A 22,741-nucleotide genomic window follows, 5' to 3' on the forward strand; every position below is an offset into this window, starting at 1 on the left:
TCTAGGTTAGAAAGATAGAATGATATAAAAGAAAAGATAGTTCTGCTTTTATCCTCAATTATACTTAGGGTTTTTATTTGTTTATTTTTTACCTCAAGTTGTAAAGTGTGACATCCTTTTGTTAATTTTAAGGTGAGGAAAAATAATATTATATCCAATATGTTATATTTTGACCTAGATGATAGTTGTATGTACTTTTGGAGACATTAGAACAGCTAAATTGGAACTCAATAGGTGACAGTAAGGGGTTTTATGATCAGCAAAAATGTTTAGCATGAGTAGAACACTACTGAAACAATAATTTCTGCAAATAAAATATACGAGCAGATAGTTGCAGAAATATTAAGAACTATGTTTGATGATTTCAAGTAAACAAATGCACTTTTACTAAGCTATGAAAATAGTTAAAAGTTACTGTGTTTTTGTGATCATGGTAAAATAGGTGTAGCAGATGAATTTCTTATGGAAATTTGCATTATATTCATAGATGGTGGGGGACATCCTTCTGTGTATATGTTTATCTTATTGGTTGTTGAATAAAGCACTGTTTGGCCAATGAGACAGAAAGATAGGTGGGACTAGCAGTCGTTGATGATTCTGGGAAATGTAGTAAAGACGTCTTGTGATCCAGGCAGGAAGTGGCATAGGAGAAAGACTCAGAATATAAGGAGGGACAAGCCGAAAATCTTCCTCTTCCTCCTTCTCTCTTCTCTGGAGCTGCCATGTGAGCCCAACAAGAGAGGAATCATGTTGCAGAGTCCTTGATCAGATAAGTCTTTATAAATATATAGATTATGGCTATGGTTGATACTTAAGACAGAGCAAGCAATGAGAAATTCTAGTCATTGGCCAGCAGCATTGTACCTAAGATTAATCTGTGTTATTTTGGGTAACCACGTGTCAACGGGGCTCAGGCTGTTGGTGTAAAGATTTATCATTACACATAGACAATGTAAAAAAAATTGCATTCAGATCAGTTCCTCATAGATACTAGTGAATTTGATTTTAGAAATGATGCAGCAGTGCATATATTAAAATGAGCATACTAAGTCATGAACTCACTTTTTGATAGAAATACTACTCTGTTGTTTTCTGTTGATATTCTTATTTTTAACATTATACTTATGAAAGGTATTGGAATAATTGTCTTATCTCACAGAAACAAACATATAGTCACTCTTCTCCAGGAATACAAGACAGGGCTCATTTAGGCTTGAAAACATCCTACTGTGTCAGTTACCTATTTTCCCAAGTTTTCATTCTACTGTGTCAATTACCTATTCTCCAAAGTTTTCAAAACTTTTAAGTTTTTTGGAAATGTCTCCATGACATTTATTCTAAAGATAACTTCTATATATGATAGCCCAGTGAACTCATTCAATCCTTTTAGAACAATTCCTTAAGGGTAATCTGCTTATAGTTGATATGTTTATTTAACCACACATTTATCCAAATATATACTTGCATTTCATTATGTTAACATTTCTTTTACCAGGATACTACAGTAATTTTATTTTAATCATTATTTATATCTTATGGACTAAAATGCAGATGAGGGATTAACCAATATGCTTGTACAAATTATCTTAAAATGCTTAGCCATACAAGTGAATTTGTAACTACCCTAGCATTTCTGATCATGAGAAACTAGGTAATTAAAACAAAATTAAAAGGTGGAAATTTATCGCATTGGGATTTTTAAACTTTAATAATACATGACAATGTATATTAACCATTAAGTTGATAGCATATTATGCAGTGTTCCTCAAGAGTGTATAATACAGTCTAATATGTCTTATACATGACACAATCTTATATTCATTACTTTTCTGAGACCTTGCACATTATCATGGCTTAAGATGTAGGACATATTTTACTCTGAGGCTATGCAACAGAATAATATAATGATAAATCAAAGAATAATATAAACCATCAAGTATTGGATTTTATAGCAATGTGTATTGAGTTTTTATTAATAATGTGTAATCTAGCAAAAATTTTCATGAAAGCAGAATGTGCAGAACAGAAATTATAGCCATAACTATAATGACAGTGAATAGTAACTTCAATGGCATTGAACAGATGTTCTATTTTCTAAGTAACAGCTGTTTGATGCATTCATTGTACTAAGTTAATGATCTGCTAGTGATATTTCACTTCACAAATAAATTACTATGCTTACTTTTAAAAAAATATATGTAATTTTTCATGAGAATGATAGTACAACAGACTTTAGAAATAAAGAGTTCTCATACTTTTGTAGTTAAGAGGGTGATGTGATGAGGCAATTATTCCTACAAACTAGGAGAAGAAATTAGATTTCTTTAAACAGTGAAGGAGATTAAAAAAATAAAACACAGGACATTATTAAGAGATTTGGATGTATATCCCATCAGACTGCTTGAAATTCATGGGTCTTATATGAGTGATATTTTCCATGGTTTTTCAACTGTGCAGAATATTCTGGTGCTAGCTACATATGGTCAGACCAATTAAATGCAAGACTCCAAGACAGATTCCATTCATTTGTCTATTTTGCAAGTTTTCCAGGTAGTTTCTGCATGTAGCTAAGAAACCACTGTCAAACAGAAAGTCATTTTGAGATGAGGTTTTACTGAGTAGTAGTAATTATTACATTTTATACTTGAAGTGGCAAGAAAAAGGTAATTTAGAAAAATAATGAGTGTTCTTTATGTTGAACATTGTAAATACTTATCACTGAAATACAAGTAAAAATAATGTAATTTGTTTCATAGGTTGCTATTTAAACATTGTCAGTTCCTAAGGAAACTCCCATTTCCCCAAATTCTTGTGGTGGTTAGACAAAAGCAAATATTCCTTAACTTGTGAAGCAGTTTCCTCTCTACAAAAGGGAGCCATTTCCCTTATCACTGGCAAAAGGGACAAATAAATAGCTACCTGTATTGGCTATTAGCATACCAAAGAGCATGCTGGTCCAGGCTTCCTCAGTATCTCAAGTAATTGTCACTAATTTTAGAGTCCATCCTGGTTGTTCTCAGGTCCTCTCACTTCTCCTCCCCCTCTACCCTAAATTTATTCTAGCTCAGGAGCTTCTCCCTCAGCTACTCCTCCTTGATAACCCTGCTATTTTAGTTATGCTTCCTCTTTTCTCTGCCTCTTTTTTTTGCCTCTCTCTTTTGCCTAGTCTTAGTCCTTATTTTCTGTACCCTCTTTGTCTTCCTCCTAGTCTCTCTCCTTTTCTCCCTCTTTCTATCTCTCAGGGTCAATTCTGCTGGCCATGTTCTGTTCCACTACTTTCTTTCTCTGTTCTGGACTCTTCCAGATGCCTCTGGCTGTTCTCTCCCTCCTCTCTACAGTGTTACCAGTATCAGTTTATACCAATATCAGTTACTTTGCATTATTTAACATTCTGAACAGAATTCAATGTTTTCTCTTATTGATTGTGTCAGACAAGTTTTTCTATAGAACAATGTAGATATGCATTTCAAAGAAAAATCTGATTGATCCAAAATACCATAGGACAAGAAGGTTTTAGGGAATCATGTTTAACTCTTAGGTTTTAGATGGCACTATGAGTTTAGGGAGCTTATTTAAATGACTCAAAAATTTTCACTAATGACACTAAATTAGAATAAATAAAATCTGCTAGTGGTTAAAATTATGTAAAATAAACTTTGTTAGAGCTGTTAGATTCTAAAAATGATAATCATGAGTAAATATCTATTTATTCATATAAATATTTACTACCACATGTCTCAGTTAAGATGATAAGCAAATTTGTTCATTAATGAGATACATAGAATTGATTTTCTTATATACAACTAATCAGATTTACTTTTAAAGCATTAAAAATTCTACTTGATGGTTGAGCAATTTATTTCTTTATTTATTTGGGAGACTAAAGCAAAAGGATCATGTGTTTAAAGCTACAGTATATAGAAAGCCATGTTGACTACAGTAGAGTGAATTAAAAAAAAACATAAAATAAAGACATAACTGCTTCTATGGGGCTGAGGTTTTATTATAGTTAAAAGGAAGAAAACAAGCAGAGGCAGAGACATCTGGGAGAGTTCCAAGTTAACATGCCTGGAACACTGGCAGGGGGCGAGTACAGAGTCGGAAGACCAAGATTCCAGGACAAGAGACTAAAAAGGCAAAAGGGTAGCATAGCCAATGTAGTCGAAATGGGTTGTACAGGATCATAGGAGCTGGTGGGAAGGGCAGCCAGCCAAGGTCCCAAGCTGGAGAGTTCAGGGTAGGTGTTGGGTGCTAACCAGGATGACACTCTTCCTGGGAATAACTGAGGAATCCTGTGAGAACCCACTAGCTTTGACATACAAGAAAATACATTAGCTGTGAATGAATTAAGGAGATGACCTGGAGACTCTGTCTTTGGCCATAAATGCAGTCTACTACTCAAACCTCCTCTAAGTTAGATAATGTAAAAAGATATTGTAATGTGGAATTTTAATGTCTTTTAGTTTTGGTTTGACTTTTGATTTGTTTGTGAAGTTAATGCAAAATATACCTCTTTAGGAAACTGAGAGAACCCTTAATGAGGATTCCAGAATAGAGTATATTTGTTAGAAATTTAAATTGTCTCCTAACTTGCTTATAAAACACAACTAGCTGAGTTTCAAATTCCTTTAATGTCTAGATTTTGTTCTTTATGCATCATTTTGGTAATCTTTTGCATTTCAGGTGTTCTCCCTTGTCAGAGTATATTTTATATTCCCCCATAAGTCACATGATGAAGTTCCAAATGCTAGTACCTCAGAATGCAACTCTTTTGCAACAGAACATTTACAGTGATAACTGTTAAAATTATATTGTAACGACAGTGAATCTGTGTAACTAGTGTCATTAAAATTAATTTGGTATCCAGATATGTCCATAGATGAGACTAATATGAAGACCAAGAAGTACATCTACTAACAACTTTCCTGACAACTTATCTTGAACTTTTAGTCTCCAGCAATATGGAAAGTAAGATTTCCACATTTTAAGCCACTACTTTGTATAGTTGGCTAAGGAAGTCCTGGCAATCGATTGAGCATGGTCATTTTGAAAGCAGCAATGAAAATATATCTGTGACAGTAAGAAATTACAGAAAATCAATTCTGGAGAGTATTCATGAATCCCTTAAAGGTAGCTTGTACATTTTATGATATTTCATACAGAAAAGAGTAAAAATATTTAGTTTGGACAGAATCAACTAACCTGCCACCGTTTTCTGAACAGAAATCATGATGGAGGTGGGAGATGGAGGGGAATGAAGGAGAGATGGGAGGAGAGGAGGGAGGGAAAACAGGTCAGGATGTAAAATAAAAAAAAGAAAAAATCTGCACCTTGGTGTGTGTGTGGGGGGGTTGGGATGTTTTATGGAGACTTACATTAGAAGCTGATAAGCAATGATAATGCTTTATATAGCTTTGTAGGTTACATAAACCTTTTTTTAAAAATACTCATTCTTTAGTTACTGAGGTAAAAGGCCAGGAAGATACTGCATTAGCTAAGATAATTATTTCTCAAAATGCATTCTCTCTGTATTCATTTCAGTGCAAATTTATTTTACCAGGGTGCAATGTTGCTCATCTAAAGCCCATACTTTGTTGCCAACTCTGGTAAATTGATCAGACTACATTAGTACTGGCAAATGAAATAAGAGCAGAAATGATGCATGGGGCTCTTATCATTCATCATTGAGAGTGAACTAGTATTCTTCACTTCATTATCTTCCTTGTTGTGGGTAAAATTTAAAGCACAGCAGTAATGAGCAAGTTTTATGATAAGAGTAGAAACAACCAAAGATCTTGAAAAGTAAGAATAAGGATGACCCATGCCTCTGGATGATTTCTTATACCAAAGATATTTGCTTTACCCTGAACTGGTGACCTTATTTGAGATAGAATCTCATCTTTATCTTCTCAGAAACATTGCGTCTTGGTTGAATTTTTAGAGTATCCCAGATTATACCTAAGTACATAATTGTTGATTTAATCTAAACAAACATACAGAAAGCCATTATAGGATAGAATGGTAAGGGAAAAATGAGGCCAGTTCAAACTTTAGTCTATACTATCTCTTTTACTTCCTTATCATAATAATCTCATATATGATCTTAAAAAAAAAACAGATGTAACTCCAACGAACCTTTCTAAGTAGAGAGAAAAGGAATATATTCCACCACTATTTTCACAAATAGAAATGGTTTTAAGTGTGGCATCAGGGGATCATAAGTTTTTAATGTAATATTTTTTTTCAAATTTAGAGTATAATGTTTAGCCTTAATAAAATAAAAATAAATGCAAATATATTAGAAAGCTAATTAACTCAGTCAAATACTTATTAATTTAAAGAAATGAGAATGAGTATGCTTTGTAAATGGTCCAATACATTGTCAAAGTCCAAAATGAAAATAGGCTGTTAATACCAGCTACATCAGCTACTTCTTCCTTTTTATTAGGGCAATTTCAAATACTCTAATAATGAATCACCTAGAAAAATATTAAGCTATGAGTGTTTGACCTTAAATTCTAGGCAGTAATAAATGTCCCTCTGGCTGTCAAGAGAAATGACCAGAATTTCCCAGCTAGAATGAAAGTAGGCCAAGTGCCCTTGGGTGACAGAAATGATAGTACCTTCTTGGTTCCCTTTTGATTCTTTGTAATTATGACCTTGGCAATATGGGGAACAGTCACTGTATCTTCCTGCATCCTGGTTGTATGTTACAGCTAAAGTACTCCAGTTTGAGATAAACTAATAAATCATAAAACTTAATCTCTGTGAATGATAGATTTAGATCTTTAAATGCACATGATTCATTTCGAAAACCCACAAAGGTCTGAACTTTGTGTTTTTAGAAATAATGTTCATTTTTTTGATTTTCAGACAGGGTTTCTCTGTGTAGCTTTGTAGACTAGTCTGGCATCAAACTCAGAGAGATCCTACTGTATCTGCCTCCTGAGTGCTGGAATTAAAGACCTGTGCCACCACCACCGGTAATAATGTACATATTTTAGAGATTTACTCAAAACTCATTTATTCAATGTATGCTTTGGAGAGAGTCTTCATAAAGTTTACCATTTGATTCATCAGTCTGGAAATATAGTTAGACCCTGTTTAATTTTTGAAAAAAGTAAAAATGAAGCAAGGTAACATTGGTGATTCTGTTACTATTGGGCATTACTATTTAGTTATAAAATCACTTTACTATTTGCCTTCATATATGTTAAAAATAGCTTTCAGTAATATAGGATTTACCTTTCCCCAGGCAATCTCAGCATCCAAATTACTTGGCATTCCTTCAACTGCTGATCTCTTTGTCAGTTCCATATCTGTTGCTGCCAGCCATTCTGTCAAGACATTCATTTCCTTTCTCATCTTTCGGGATAATTTCAAGCATTTCTCCAACTGTTGCTTTCTCTCGGTTACCTAAATATAATAATAATATTAATATATTAAATTTGGCTTATTTTGTAAGTCAAGATTATTTATAGTTGCTTTATTGGATTTTTTACTTCAATTACTGTAAAATAACTATTTTCTTACATGCGGTTTCCAATCTTATTTTAGAAAAGTCACATAGTCAGGAAATTAATTAGTAACTAAAAAGTCTTGAGCAACTAAAATGCTTAGCCAAAATATAGCACCTTTTATCTACTGCAATGATAGCGCAATAACAGAAAACGTATGTGAATTTCTCTCTAAGTAAAATAAAAACAATATTTATGGCCAAAATTTGGAATAAACAGGATAAAAGTAAAAAAAAAAACATATGACCTATTTGTCACAGGAAACCTATAGTCATTTGAGAAAGACATGAACAAACAGGCTTATAGGCTTCAAAATGCATCTGAGTCTTTCTCTTGCTTAGGGGCATATTAAAAGAAGAGAAAGAATAATTTCTTTACCAATGCAAAAATATTAATGTAATATACAGAATTCCCAATTTCTTCTTCACTGCATTTTCAAGTTACTTTTGCATAGAACACCACCAACCACCAATTTTCCCATAAACAGAATTTCTATCAATAAAACAAAACAGTTTTAAAACCAAAATTCACTCTCATAAAGTTTGAAAACTGATCTTATATATAAACATTTACTCTCACTATTTAAAACCTAGATCTACAAAAAAGAAAAATTCTCCAGTAGAAAATTAGCAAGTATAAACTTCAAGTAGCACAATGGAATATTGTGAAGGAAAAATTCAGGTGAAATTTGAGTCATTGCTATGTTATTTTGAATTGCTTCCTATATATACTGTCGTTGTCCTCAGAAATAGTTTAATAAAAGTTGTATGTATTCATACATGAGAAAAATTTTATTTATACTCCTACTTTGTTGGCATGAAAACCAAAGAAAGATTTATTTATTTATATTTGTTTACTTCTTTTGTGTTGTTTTTGAGACAGGGTTTCTCTGTGTACCCTTGCTTTCCTGAGATCAAAGTGGCTAGGAATTAAGAGATCCAGCTGCCTCTACCTTCAAATTACTGGGATTAAAGGCATGTGCTACCATGCCAAACAAGATTTGTTTTTATTAAAATGTTACCTGTAAAATAGACTTAAAGATGGTCTGAACTGTTATGAAATTGTATATGAAAATACAATCAACAATATGAATGCATATTTATGCTTCAGGATCTGGATGTACATATATATATATAATATATATATATATATATATATATATATATATCCATGTTCTTTTGACACATGTGTTGTGAGTGCTTCAGTATGACAAAGTTTATGTGTGTGCTTATATACATATACATGCATGTGTGTAGAGAGCAGTTGACAACCTCAAGTATTATCCTAAGAAATAATATCTACCACCTTTGGAACAGAGTCTCATTTATCTGTGGGTCAACAATCAACCTAGCAACTTTGCCATTTAGCCAAAAAGCATTCTTGTCTCTGTTTCCCCAATATGGGACTATAATTATGGGCCACCACACCCAGTACTTTTACATGGGTTCTATGAATCCAAATCAAGTTTTCATGCATGTGAGGCTCGTGCTTCAATGACTGAGCCATCTCACCATCCAGTAGATTCAAAGTTTTATTCTTTTCCCCCATACGTTTTTTACTGGATGGTTGTTGTTGTAGTGGTGTCTGTGTGTATGTGTGTGTGTGTGTGTGTGTGTGTGTGTGTGTGTGTGTGTGTGTGTGTGTGCCTGCACACATGTGCTTTTGCACATGCTTGCATGGACACACATGTGTATGGGCTTCCCCCTGCCATAGAGCATGGGTGGATTCAGAGTAGAACTTGTAGGAGTTGATTCTCTCATACAATATGGGTTCTAGGGGTTGAACTCAAATCATTGGGCTTGGCAGCAAAGTTCCTTTACTAACTGAACCATCTCACTAGCCAAGATTGAATATTTTAACATATTCTCACTTCTACTTTTTCTCCAAGGGAAGTAAAAATATCTACCCTTTGTACTGCAAGGATGTTTATGATATGCAGAAGACAAAAAAGTAAGAACTTTACGTGTTTCTATGCATAGGTATCTAATTTCTATGCTCTATTGGTAGAAAAAGGATTCTATTCAATATTTCAAAAAATCTTATTTACATAGCCATAATGCATTATTGATTTTATTTATATTATTTTGTTTATATCCAACTATGTAGGATTTTAAAAAAGCAGTAGATACTGCCACCTTAAGGACATGTTTTTACACTTTCCTTATCTGTGAGAATGTGATAAAAATATTTAAAAGAATACCAAATACCGAGGACACTAAACTGACTCAGTAGTTACTGTTTTGATGAATGCTAACAACTGTGTTTTGGAGATAACAATGTTAATCATGCTTATTTCAAAAAAAGTCAAAGCATAGTGAACAGAAATCACAGGTATTATAACAAGGGAGCCAGGTAGAATATCTCAAATTCAATCACATTTAGATGTAAGGATATTTACTTCATATTCTTTCAATATTGCAAATCATCAATGTTGTAAAAACATATTAAAAAACCTTTATTGTTTTAAGAAATGTACTGGATAGAGCCACTACAAACATAGTTGAGCCATCGTCCTTGAGGTACGATGGAGAGTCCTTTAGGTTTAATTCCAGGAGTAGTATAGCTGGGTCTTCGGGTAGATGGATCCCCAAATTCCTGAGAAAACTCCATATTGATTTCCAAATTGGCTGTACAAGTTTTCACTCCCACCAGCAATTAAGAAGTGTTCCCCTTGGTCCACTTCCTTGCCTGCATGAGCTGTAACCTTTGTTTTAGATCTTGGTCATTCTTGGTCATATTTAGATCTGTACCACAATTTTAATTGGATTATTTGGTTTGTTGATGTCTAGTTCCTTGAGTTCTTTATATATTTTAGATATTAACCTTCTAACAAATGTGGAGTTGGTGCAAATATGTTTCCATTCTGTAGGCTGCTCTTTTGTCTTAGTGACAGTATCCTTTACCTTACAAAATCTTTTTTAATTTCATGAGGTTCCATTTATTTATTGTTGATCATCGTGCCTCTACTGCTGGTGTTCTGTTTGCGAAGTTATTTCCTGTACCAATACATTCAAGTCTATTATTCTCCACTTTGTCTTCTATAATATTCAGAGTATCTGGTGTTATGTAGAGGACTTGGACTTGAATATTTGCAGGGGGATAGATGTGAATCTATTTGTGTTTTTCTGCATGCTGATATCCAGTTTGAGAACCACACTTTGTTGAAGATACTTTCACATTTTACACTGAATATTTTGGACATCTTTATCAAAATAAGGTGTGCATAGGCATGTAAATCTATGTCTGGGACTACAATTCAATTCCATTGATCAACCTGCCTGCTTTTATGCCAATACCATGTAGATTTTATTACTATTGCTCTGCATTACAACTTGAAATCAAGAATCGTGATAGCTCTAGAATTTCTTTTATTACACAGGATTGTTTTAGCTATCTTGAGTTTTATTGTTTTTGCATATGGCATTGAATATCATCCTTTCAAAATCTATAAAGAATTGTTTTGGGATAATCATGGGATTGTATTGGGTTTATAGATTACTTTTGGTAGGAAAGCCATTTTTACTGTGTTGATCCTACTGTTCCATTACCATAGGAGATATTTCCATCTTCTGATAGCTTCTTCAATTTCCTTCCTCAAATCCTTAAAGTTTTAACTATACAATTCTTTTAGTTGCTGGGTTAGAGTTACACTGAAACATATTATATTATTTGAGGCTATTGTGAAGGATACTGTTTTCCTGATTTCTTTCTCAGTCTGTTTTTCATTTGTATATAGAGTAGCTATTGATTCTTTTTGGAGTTAACTTTTTATCCAGCTACTTCTCTGAAGGTATGTATCAGCTATTGGAGTTCTCTGATAGATTTTTGAGGTCACATATGTATACTATCATATAATCTATAAATATCCATACTTTGACTTTTCCTTTCTAAATTGCATCACCTTGATCTCCCTTGGTTTTCTTAATGTTCCCACTAGAACTTCAACTACTATATTAAATAGATACGAAGATAGTGAACAGCCTTATCTTCTTTTTTATTTTTTATTATTTTTTATTTTAGAAGCACTCTTGTTTACCTATAAATCCCCCCATACTCTCTCCCTCCCATCCTCCCATGCTCTCCACTGACCCCCCTACCCACCCCACAGCCACTCCCCAAGGACAGTGAGGTCCTAAATGGGGGACCATCAGAAATGGTCAACCTGACCTAGTGAGAGCATGCAGACCCTATTCATAAATCTGGGAAACCAGTATTGGACCGAACCAAGCCCTCTGAATGTGGGTGTCAGCTAGGAGGCCAGAGCAGTCTATGAGACCTCTAACAGTTGAGCTAGAGTTTATCCCTAGAGCACAAATGGACTTTGGGATCCCATTCCCTATGGAGGGGTATTATTGAAGACCGGATACAAGAAAGAGGACCTAGACCCTCCCCCAAATGATGTGATAGCCTTGTCTTCTTGATTTTAGAAGAATTGCACTGATTTTTCTCTCCAAGACAAACACACACTCACTGATAAGTGAACATTTGCTGTTAAGTAAAGGATATTCATGCTACAACTCACAGACCTAGAGAGGCCAACTAATAAGGAGGTTCAAGGAAGGGACACATGGAGATCCCTTGGAAGGGGACATAGAATACATTTTGTGAGGGGATTAGGGGTAGTTGGGAATAGAATAGGAGAGATTAGGTAGGGGGCAGGGTGTAAGTACTGGGAGAGAAAACTGGAATTGGGAGACCTTCGGGAGACAATGTGGAAACCTGGTGTAGTAGTAACTCTCTGAAATCTTCAAGAGTGTACCCTAGAAAACTATCCTAGCAATGGGGAATACAGAGCCTGAAATGGCCATTTTTTTTTATAATCAGACAATGCTTCCAGCAGTGGGACTATGATACTAACCCAATCAAAAACCTTCAACCTACAATCTGTCCTGCTTCCAAGATGTGCTGGCTTAATGGTGGTGAAGAACTTGTATGAGTAACCAATCAATAACTGTCTCAAATTGAAGCCCAGGCCACAAAAGGGAGTACAGATTTGACATTGACTAGATACCTGGGAAATAGAAACTGGACCGGGAAATAGAGACTACCCTTCTACCCAAGGTAGAAGGAAACATGCCTGGGAAAATAATTCAATGAAATGATTCCTAATGATATTCTGCTATACTCATCGATCAGTGCCTGGTTCAGTTGCCATCAGATAGGTGACATCCAGCAACTGGTGGGAACAGATATAGAGACCCATAGGCAAAAACACAAGGCAAAGCCAGGGAAACTTAGTAGAAGGGGTAGGGGAAGGACTGAAGGAGCCACAGTTGTTGAGGACACTAGGAGAAGGCCCACAAACTCAACTAAGCAGGGATCCTAGAAGATCACAGAGATTGAAGCAACAATCATGGACCCTGAAATGGTTCATGATGGATTCAGCTTGGAAGGGCAGGTGCCAGATGTTTGAGGAATGCATTACAGTTATTGGTATTTTCCCAGGATATCATTGTGTGATGGTAGTATAAAGTATTTAGTACAAATGACAATGTACTTAATTATGTACAAGCATGTAAGTTCTGAAGACATTTCAATTAGAATGGTTTTCTATTTGATTACTGAAAGAATGATTTCATCAAATACAGCTTTTTTTGTCTTTGCTTTGTTAAAAAACAACCTTCCTTGAAGATGATTTGAAGGTCAATAAATAGAAAATTATTTTTTTCTTAGTCAAGGAATACATGAATGATAGCATTTTTATATTATGGTATTAACATACTCTGCTTTAATCATTATTTTTTTCTAAATGAATATTTACTTCAAATAGGAATTTTTCCTCTATTTTTGATGCATTCTGAAATGTTATTAAAAATATCATGTCTTAGTACTCATCACTTTGTGTTAATGATATCATTAAATGTTAAATTAAGTATAAGCTCTCAAATTTGTAGTTTGGGGGATAAATAAGGATTTGTATCATTATTAGATTCATTAAATTCTTAATAATAATAAACCAGTGGTCCTAATAGTTTTTAATTTCATTTTTTGTTGTTTTAAATTCCAAATGATTATTTTCTGTAGTGTTCTGTGTCAAAATTACTCATGTTAACAGCAATAGTTTTGTAGATAGAATTGGCCCAGATAATTATTTATAACTGAAAAACCTAAGATGAGATTGTCACCTTTCCTAGCCACATTTTATTTTATTACTGAGTGTACCCATCATCCACACCTAGTAAAATGTGACTTCAATTCCAGCATTTGAAAGGTGGAGGAAGAAGGATCAGGAGTTCAAATGCAGCCTCAACTATCATGAATTCAAGACAAGCCCATGATCCACAAGACCCTGTCATCAAAAGATTTCAGTATAGGGATGCTAGTGAATATTAAACTGCTGTGAATAGAGCATAAAGATTTCTTAAAACTAAAACTCTTCAATATAGGTCTTGTCAAAGACATATTTATCATGAACCCTGACTATGCAGCAACATCATCAAAAAGAGAAAAGAACAATTACATGATATTAATAATGGATTGGGAAGGAATTGGAGGAGAGGAAATAAAGAACAGGTGTTCTTCCAAACATATGCATATATGCACAAATATTTAAGAGAATATTTGTAAAATAATTTGAACAACTATATAATTTATTGTCTTGAGTCCAAACTGTGATAACTCCACTATTTATGTCCTTAAATAGATTTCTTCTGCTGAAGAGAAAGGATTTAGAATAAGAAAAGTTTTTTATAGCTATCTGATTTACCAATAAATAGCTTCTGATGTCTCATATTATTTTCAACTTAGATGGACAAGCAGAGACTAATGGTATCTTAATATTGATTTTGTTTGGAAATACTCAGATGAGACAGATAATCAAAATAAGGATTTATGGAATTGTATTTTTTTTCTTAGCATGCTCTTGTGCAGTAGTCAGTAAATATCATAAGACTAGGATGAGATTTTGGTCTAAGTAGGCACTCACCTTTGCACCCAGTTCATTATAATGCAATTTCAAAGCTGTTACTCTTTCATCAAGCTCTTTGGGATTTTCTGTCTGCTTTTTCTGTACAATTTGACGTCCAGTTTTAATCACCATTTCCACTTCAGACTTCACTTCACTCAGGCTTTTATACAAATTCTGTTAAAACAAAAACAAAACATAAATAGTATTCAAAATATTGTGCATTATAATACCAGTACAAATACATAGAATATATTTTACTTTAGTTGCCCCTTTGTGTTAATAATTTAAATGAAATTCATTTGGTGGCTGCTATTTTATAATTTTTCTATTTTCTGTAGGAAACTCCAATATTTGAGATCATATAATATATGTGAGTAATTTGCAGCTATTCTTTTTAAAAATTAAAACAATCTTATTTTATGTACCAATCCCAGTTCCCTCTCCCTGCCATTCTCCCACTAATCACTTTATCTCCCAATCCGATCCCCATCCACTCCTCAGAGAGGGTGAGGCCTCCCATTGGATATCATTAAAGTCTGTCACATCATTTGGGGCAAGACCAAGGCCCTCCCCCTGTATCTAGGCTGAGCAAGAAATCCCTCCATAGGGAATGGGCTACAAAAAGCTTGCGTATGCACTAGGGATAAATCCTGGTTCCATTGCCAGTGGCCCCATAGACTGCCCAAACACCCGAAATGACACCCACATTTAGGGGACCTAATTAGGTCTTATGCAGGATCCCCAGCTATCAGTCTGGTGTCAGTGAGCTCCCACTTGATCAGGTCAGCTATTTCTCTGGGTTTTCCCAGCATGGTCTTAAGCCCTTTGCTCATCACTCTTTCCTCTCTACAACTGGACTCCAGGAGATCATCTCAGCAATTACTCATAAATTAAATGGACCATTTATAGTTAGTTCTTCAATCTAAATTCATAACTATTATTTCTAAAGGTTACAGGATTTCAATTTTTATTTAAATTAGAAACAAGCTTGTTTTACATGTATATCCCAGTTCCCTCTCCCTCCCCTCCTCCCCTGCTCCCCACCAACCTTCTATCCCATGCCCTTTCTGCTCGGCAGGGAGGGTGAGGCCATCCATGGAGATCTTCAAAGTCTGTCATATCATTTGGAGCAGGGCCTAGACCATCCTCCGTGTGTCTAGGCTGAGATAGTATCCCTCTATGTGGAGTGGGCTCCCAAAGTCCACTGTGTACTAGGGATAAATACTTATCCACTACAAGAGACCCCATAGATTGCCCAGACCTCCAAAATTACATCCACGTTCAGGGCGTCTGGGACAGTCCTATGCTGGCTTCCCAGCTATCAGTCTGGAGTTCATGAGCTCCCCCTTGTTCAGGTCAGCTATTTCTATAGGTTTCACAAGCCTGGTCATGACCCCTTTGCTCATCACTCCTCCCTGTCTGCAGCTGGATTCCAGGAGTTCAGTTCAGTGTCTATCTGTGGGTGTCTGCTTCTGTTAAGGATTTCATTGTAACTGCCACTTTTGCTCAGTTCTATCCATAATTCCATGAAGGAATTTACTCATTTTTCTGGTATAACGATTATCTACAATACACTAGAATATTTGCATTTTTGCCATGTTAATAATGGAAAAGTAAAAAATGTATACTGTTGTTCTCAAGGTGCTTACATTTAAGTGGGATAAAGCATCTGAATACCTCGATCGCTGTTTCCACGTATATAGTTTCACATAGAAACAAATGAATGAATCTTAAATATTTTAATTGAAAGTACAAAGGTATTGATACTGATAAGAATATAAAGCAATAGGAATATATTTCGTTCCATGTGTATCACAATTTATTGCCCGTACACATCCCTTTCTATAGGTTGTTGAGCATAACAAAACCTTATGAGCCAAATAGAATTCTTGAAGACAGCTTTAATTATCAATATACTGTCAAAGACACTTTGGTGTTACAATTTTTTTACTTATTTTATGTGAAATATATGAATTGTATGTGTATATGCATGCATATACACAGGTACACATATTCATGCCCATATATGTGCATATATATATATATATATATATATATATATATATATATATATATACATATATATATATAATGACTAATATATTTCTGCATTAAATTGTTCCATGTTTAATCAAAATAATATTTTTTATTCTTACTATGAAAAATCTCACTAGTAGGTGGGATGTCCTTGGGATTAATTCAATTGTTTCTTTTTTTCTCTTTTTAGGTTTAAGCCAATGTGTAACAACCATAAAGGCATTTTGTCTGGTTATCTCTGGCAACATGAATAATCTGCTTTGATATTAATTCATCTTTGATGACATATTGGTATTTATCAATAATTGTGAATTCACTTCAAAGCTTTTCAATTTGTTACTTAATTTATATCTCAGAATATACAGAAAAAATCTGCACTCTTCTTCACATGGAAATTATTCACCTTTATGCTAGGACATAGTTATGCCAATTTGAAACCACTGATACATCTAAAGTAATTCCCTAAGTGAACTTGAACAAACAGCTTTCTGATTTATCATTGTGAAGAGATTTGACTTTCAGTACACTTAATGTAAACTCACTCTTTTTAATCAGCAAAAAATATTTATAACAAGGAAAATCTTCCTTTTCTTTGCGTTTCATGTTAAGGATACCTTTATTTTAGAAAAAAAGGTGTTATCAAGGAGTGGTATCACATGCTTCTAATTTTAGCAAATGAAAAATAGACACAGGATTCATGAGTTCAAGGTCCACCTCATAAAACAACATCAAGAACAACAGCAACCAAACAACAACAAAAAGGATTCTTGGTGACAAGGATATGGTTGTAGTATATATCATCATAAAGGGTATTTTAAAAAAAGAAAATATAAAATTTTTGAAACAGAGATTTCCTTACAGAAAAAAGGAAACGTATTAACATCACATCTAACATTTAAAACAGAACTAGAAACTGGCCAAGCTAATGCTTGTGCTGCTGTCTTTGTATAGACACAGTTGTGATCGTTTTGAGGTCATTAACTAGTAGATAAATGTTATGTGGCAAGACCCTGTTAGAAGAGAATGAACATCTGTCCCATTGCCAATGTAAGTAATGTGAACAGTATATTTGGGTCATTTTTATTTTTATTACATTTGAAAACTTTAAGGTAGGACCCCCATGTATGTATGCCTACTCTTACACATCTATTACCAGCAAATAACTACATAAATTTATAATCAAATAGTATTTTGGATGTTGAAATAAGTTAATGTAATTATTCCATCATTAAAATGCACCCAAATGATTGATATTATCAACAAAATAATTTAATTTTAATAACAAAGGTACACATTTATTTGAAAGTAATTGTTAAACAGGAAAAATTTATACATTTGTACAGCTACAACTGATGTACTTGTAAAGATATCTTATTGTTATTCATGGTATCAAGTAGATACCAAAACTTAAATCTCATAACACTAGATGAACATTTTATGCTATCAAAGGGGTTATCTGACTGACAGATTTTAAAGACTGATGAGATGTCACCAATGATATAGATTTATGCTATAGGGCAGTTGTATCTTTCCTTCTCTTTTATTGTTTCATTGTCTGGTGACATTTCAGTGTATATTCAGGACTGATATTTAATGAGAATATATTAGGATTTGGAGTACCTAGAATGAAATATGCTGTGCCCTTCACAATTGTTTGTCTTTAATTTTCTCTCAGACAATCTGTAACCTTGAGAATAAAGATGACTACTGTACATAATTTAGACTTACAGATTATCATTATTTCTAGAGCAGCTATAACCGTTACAATTAGTGATGCAGTTGCTGTTTCTACATTAATATATTTCCTTTCTTGATTTATGTTTAATCATATAGCTGAAGAAAAAGTGTATAAATAGGACTCTTTTGTGTTCTGTGCAGAAATAAACAAAATTATTGAGTCAAAACCACATTCCTAAAATGACAACAAATGATGATTATTTCTAATAAAACTCCTATATCTTAATACATTGCCATTTTTAAATATTAAAACTAGTTGCTAGAATTGTTACACTTGTAATAAACACATTCTGCTACAAAAGATTATCAGCTGCTTCTAATATAGCAAAGTGAAAATATAGCTGGAAATTTGCCAGGAGAAATACATACCACACAATGACTTAGTTGTGACTGGACTACTTCCTGTTCGACACTCTTTGTTTCCAGTGCAGGCAAGTGCATCTTTACTTCATCTAAGATCATCTTACTTTCCTCCAGACGCTGCTCAAAATTGGCTGGTTTTTGGAATAATCGAAATTTCATGGAGACATCTTGTAATTTTTTCTGCAACAGCAGAGTAAGAAAATGTTAGTTAATTTATTAACCAGTCATAATTTTCTTAATTTTCCTTATTCTGAAGTTTAACAGAATAAAAATTAAAAGAAAATACAGGGAAATTTCTCATGGTCTAGCACAAAGAACCTGCGGTTGGAGAATTTTTGTGCTTTATAAACGTGATACTAAATAGCCATACATTAACTTATCTTTAAACTGTACACAGTATTTTATATATTATATTCATAGATAACATGGTATAGTTTTCAGTTTTCTGATCACGAAGTTGTCTAACATATAAAACAAACGCCCCAGCTTATACAATAAAATATACCTGTGCAAGATCAATTTGTGAAAGAACTCTTTGGGCAGCATCCTTTCCCTGGTTATGTTTCTTCATTTCCTCTAAACTGATTTCATGACTTGTCAAATCCGATTGGATTTTCTGTTGGAAAGACAACACTATTAGCCAGAATACAGTTCATGTTATTGCAAAAGACAATTATCTTTCCAAGAATATGTAATTTAGGAATAATCTTTAATTATCAATAGCAACATAGACTCCTCAAGATTGGTAAGAATGTTTTAAAACTTCCCCAAATCATCAAAAAAGAAATTATTTTCTTTAAAATTGAGATTATTCCAAAAATCCTTTAGATAAAATTTTCAATAGAGAATTTATGTTTAGGTGTCATATGTAGAGTTGATCATAGTTTAGTTTTTAAGGTTTACTCAAATTTCACCAAATATAAAAATATCAAAATGCATAAGTAATCTAGTCCTGATAGAGGTGAAAAAATATAATGAGATTCCTATTGGGATATCATGTCCCATATTAATGATTTTCCCCATTCATTCTTTGGAATATTTCTGTTAAATTACATGGAATCTACTGATCTAGAATAAGCAGATTGTATTAGTTACTTTTCTCATTGCTGTAACCAAATGTCTGGTACAAAGAAGTTGAGGCAGTGTTGCCTTATTTTGTCTCATAGGTTTAGAAGAAACAGTCCATTATGGTGGCAAAGTCACAGCAGCTAAGATAATTCATCTATAACATGGAAGGTTGGGATATAATTTTCTTCATCACATAGTACAGACCAAGAGATTTAGACATTTGAGACTAGCACAAAGCATTCCCAAACCTCCAGAGGGCTACTCTTTTCCTATTTCTGTCAGCCAGGAGACAAATGGTGCAACCACCTCCCAAAAGTGTGCCACCCACTCTAAGAAGGAGATCAAACACAGGAACATGGAATACAATTCAGAAACAGAAAGAGAATCTAAGTGTCTTTACTGGCATTGGTTTCTGTCTGAGATACTTAATCAGTCCCCACAGCTATTGATTTTTGAACTTTAAATAAGCATACAATATTTTAAACAATTTTCAACAAGTTGTTGGAATTTTGGTCTGGTCATTTAACTGTCTTGAGCAAAAGAATAAGAACACAAGAAGTAATCTGCCTGAAGTGGTGAATGTTCATAAAAAGCTAGTTACTTTGTACTTCTACCTTTGGTGGATGTTCATTCTTAGGATAGTCCCTCTTAAAAGCATCTTATGCTCTATGAACCTTAAACCATACAGAGGGTCTGCAGAATGTGTTTTCAATAAATCATCCAGGCAAGCTGTCTGTAGACAACTTCATGTGAGAGAGCCTACATAAGCATGTAGGTCACTAAATTAATAGTCAGAAACCTACAAAAATCTTATTAGATAATGCAAGAAAGAACCACCAGCTGAACATTTTTTAGTTCACAAAATTACTACAGATTATAATAAATGGCTGCTACCAATACCATAAATTTTAATTTCTTTAAAATTAAATTTTATTTTTGCCTTTATCACCTGTGACGAATTCCTGTATATGTAACAACAAATATTTTCCTTCATTTTTATTTTATTTAGTTAATTAAATTTAATTGTGCATATCTTCATAGATGAGTGTAACATTATAACTAAAAGTAATTCTAGTTTGGGAAAAACAAATTTGGTATGAATTTAAGTAAACTTTAAGTAGCAATCAAGAATTAAATATCATCTTGTTCTAAATGAACAGTATGATGGTGAGGCTGCCAAAATAGATTGAACTAAGAACTGCTTAGTAGATTAGTGAAACACACATCTCCAGTAAAGATGTTTCTGGAGATTAACTAAAATTAACTGCGGGTGATAAATCCACCCTGATGATGTTTGCTGTGAATCCATTCAGTTTCAATTCTGAATAAAATACAGAGGTGAAAGGAGAAAGCCTGCTGGTTAGACATTTCTTTTACTCTCTGCTGACCCTGATGAAATAACTAGCCTTCTTTTCCACAAGAACCCGACATTATTTTATTAACTCCTCTTCAGGGAAATAATAATGAAGCCAGAGAGAAAGAACATAGACGAAAATTTCAGTGCCTGTAAGCCCAAATAAAACTTCTTTTAATTAAGATGTTTTCCTCAAGTAGTTTTAGGAACAGAGGGGGAAAATGTGATGAACATAATTGGCTTTTATTATTTTTAAAAATAAAGGTTTTTTTTATTTGAAGATGATAAAAAACAATTTAAACAATTTTCTAAAGGCATCAGAATGTAAAACAAATACATGACCCTCAGACATATTCTTATGCATTAGTAGTGAACTGGCTGAGCATGAATCCATGAAATCAATAATATTTGCCATACATAGTAAATAAATTAAGTTAAAGAAGTTATTAATTCTATTAATTAATTTCATCAAAAAGGTGAAACTCCTCTACAATGGCAACACCAAAAGCATGGGTGAGGGAAACTTGAAGAAGATAAACAAAAAATGGAATGGTCTCACATAGCCTATTGGCTTTTTGAAAAACAGCACAAAAAATTAATTTGGGAGAAGTACAGCCTGGATATCAGCATGTAAAACAAATCAAACTTGACACATTATTATGCAAACTTAAAAAGGAAAGAGCTCTAAATAAATAAGACCTATTCTAAAATCAGATAATCAGATAATCTGAAAGCCAAGTAAGCACTTCAAGACACTCCTGTAGCCATTACTGTTTTTTCTTTTAACTTGTAAGACATGAACATAGAAGCACAGAAACCAAAAGCAAAACAGGATGAAAGGGTTTACAAAAGCCTAGAAAACTTTTTCACAGAACAGGAAACAATCAACAGATTGAAGAGACAGCTTAGAGAATGTGGGAAGATATCTGCCAATAATTTTTCTGACATTCTGAGTAGTATTGATATTCAGAATATGAAAGGAAATAAAAATGAAACAAATAAGGAATCATATCAAAATATTTTAGTCATATGTAAAGGCATTTATCAAAAATTAAATATAAGTAACAAAGAAATGTGAAAATGCTCAAATAGGTATCATCTCACTCCAACCTGAATCTTGATTATTTACAAAAACTCAAAAACAAGTACTGGTGAGTATACAGAAAAAATGAACTCATATACTGATGGCAGCAATGTAACTTACTATTACTAATATACTTGACAATACAGAGGCTCTTTAATTCCCTATAAATATAATTTATAATACCATTGCCTTACTCCCAAGTATATATCTAAAGTCATTAAATTCTACATATAAAATAGATTGCTACATATTCATATTTATTGTCCCAATATTTATAATAGTTAAGATATGTATTTTGCTTATTTGTTCATCAAAGAATGACTATATAAATAAATAAATACACACAATTGAATGTTATCAAGCCATATAAAAATGATATCCTATCATGGGAAGCTAAATGGATGTTTATATTAAATCACCTTGCTATATAGAAATACTATATGATAATCAAAATCTTAAAAAATATATAGTAATAACAGAAAATGTTCAACTGATTGTTGTCATAGGTGACCCTGGATAAGTTTTCTGAGTACAAAGCACCATATTAGAGGGTGTAGAGGAGGGGATAAGTTAGGGGTATGCTGACACTTGGATAGTAATTGTTGTTGAAGATAATAATGGACTCTCAGAGGAACAATGGTGATTGAACTGATGATCATTTCCAGAGAAATATT

The 22,741-nt window shown here is 33.4% G+C and overlaps 1 protein-coding gene across 1 annotated transcript in view; it reads right to left on the reverse strand.

The window, feature by feature from the left end:
- Positions 1–22,741, reverse strand: part of Dmd (dystrophin) — a 1,637,847-nt gene that overhangs the window by 1,242,155 nt on the left and 372,951 nt on the right. The window contains exons 26-29 of the mRNA XM_035449892.1: positions 19,067–19,177; positions 18,568–18,741; positions 14,443–14,598; positions 7,246–7,416 (exon numbers count right to left, since the gene is read on the reverse strand). Coding sequence (XP_035305783.1) covers positions 7,246–7,416; positions 14,443–14,598; positions 18,568–18,741; positions 19,067–19,177 — 612 coding nt within the window. The remainder of the gene's footprint in view (positions 1–7,245; positions 7,417–14,442; positions 14,599–18,567; positions 18,742–19,066; positions 19,178–22,741) is intronic.

This window comes from Cricetulus griseus, chromosome X (assembly GCF_003668045.3).
Source record: "Cricetulus griseus strain 17A/GY chromosome X, alternate assembly CriGri-PICRH-1.0, whole genome shotgun sequence".
NCBI lineage: Eukaryota > Metazoa > Chordata > Mammalia > Rodentia > Cricetidae > Cricetulus > Cricetulus griseus.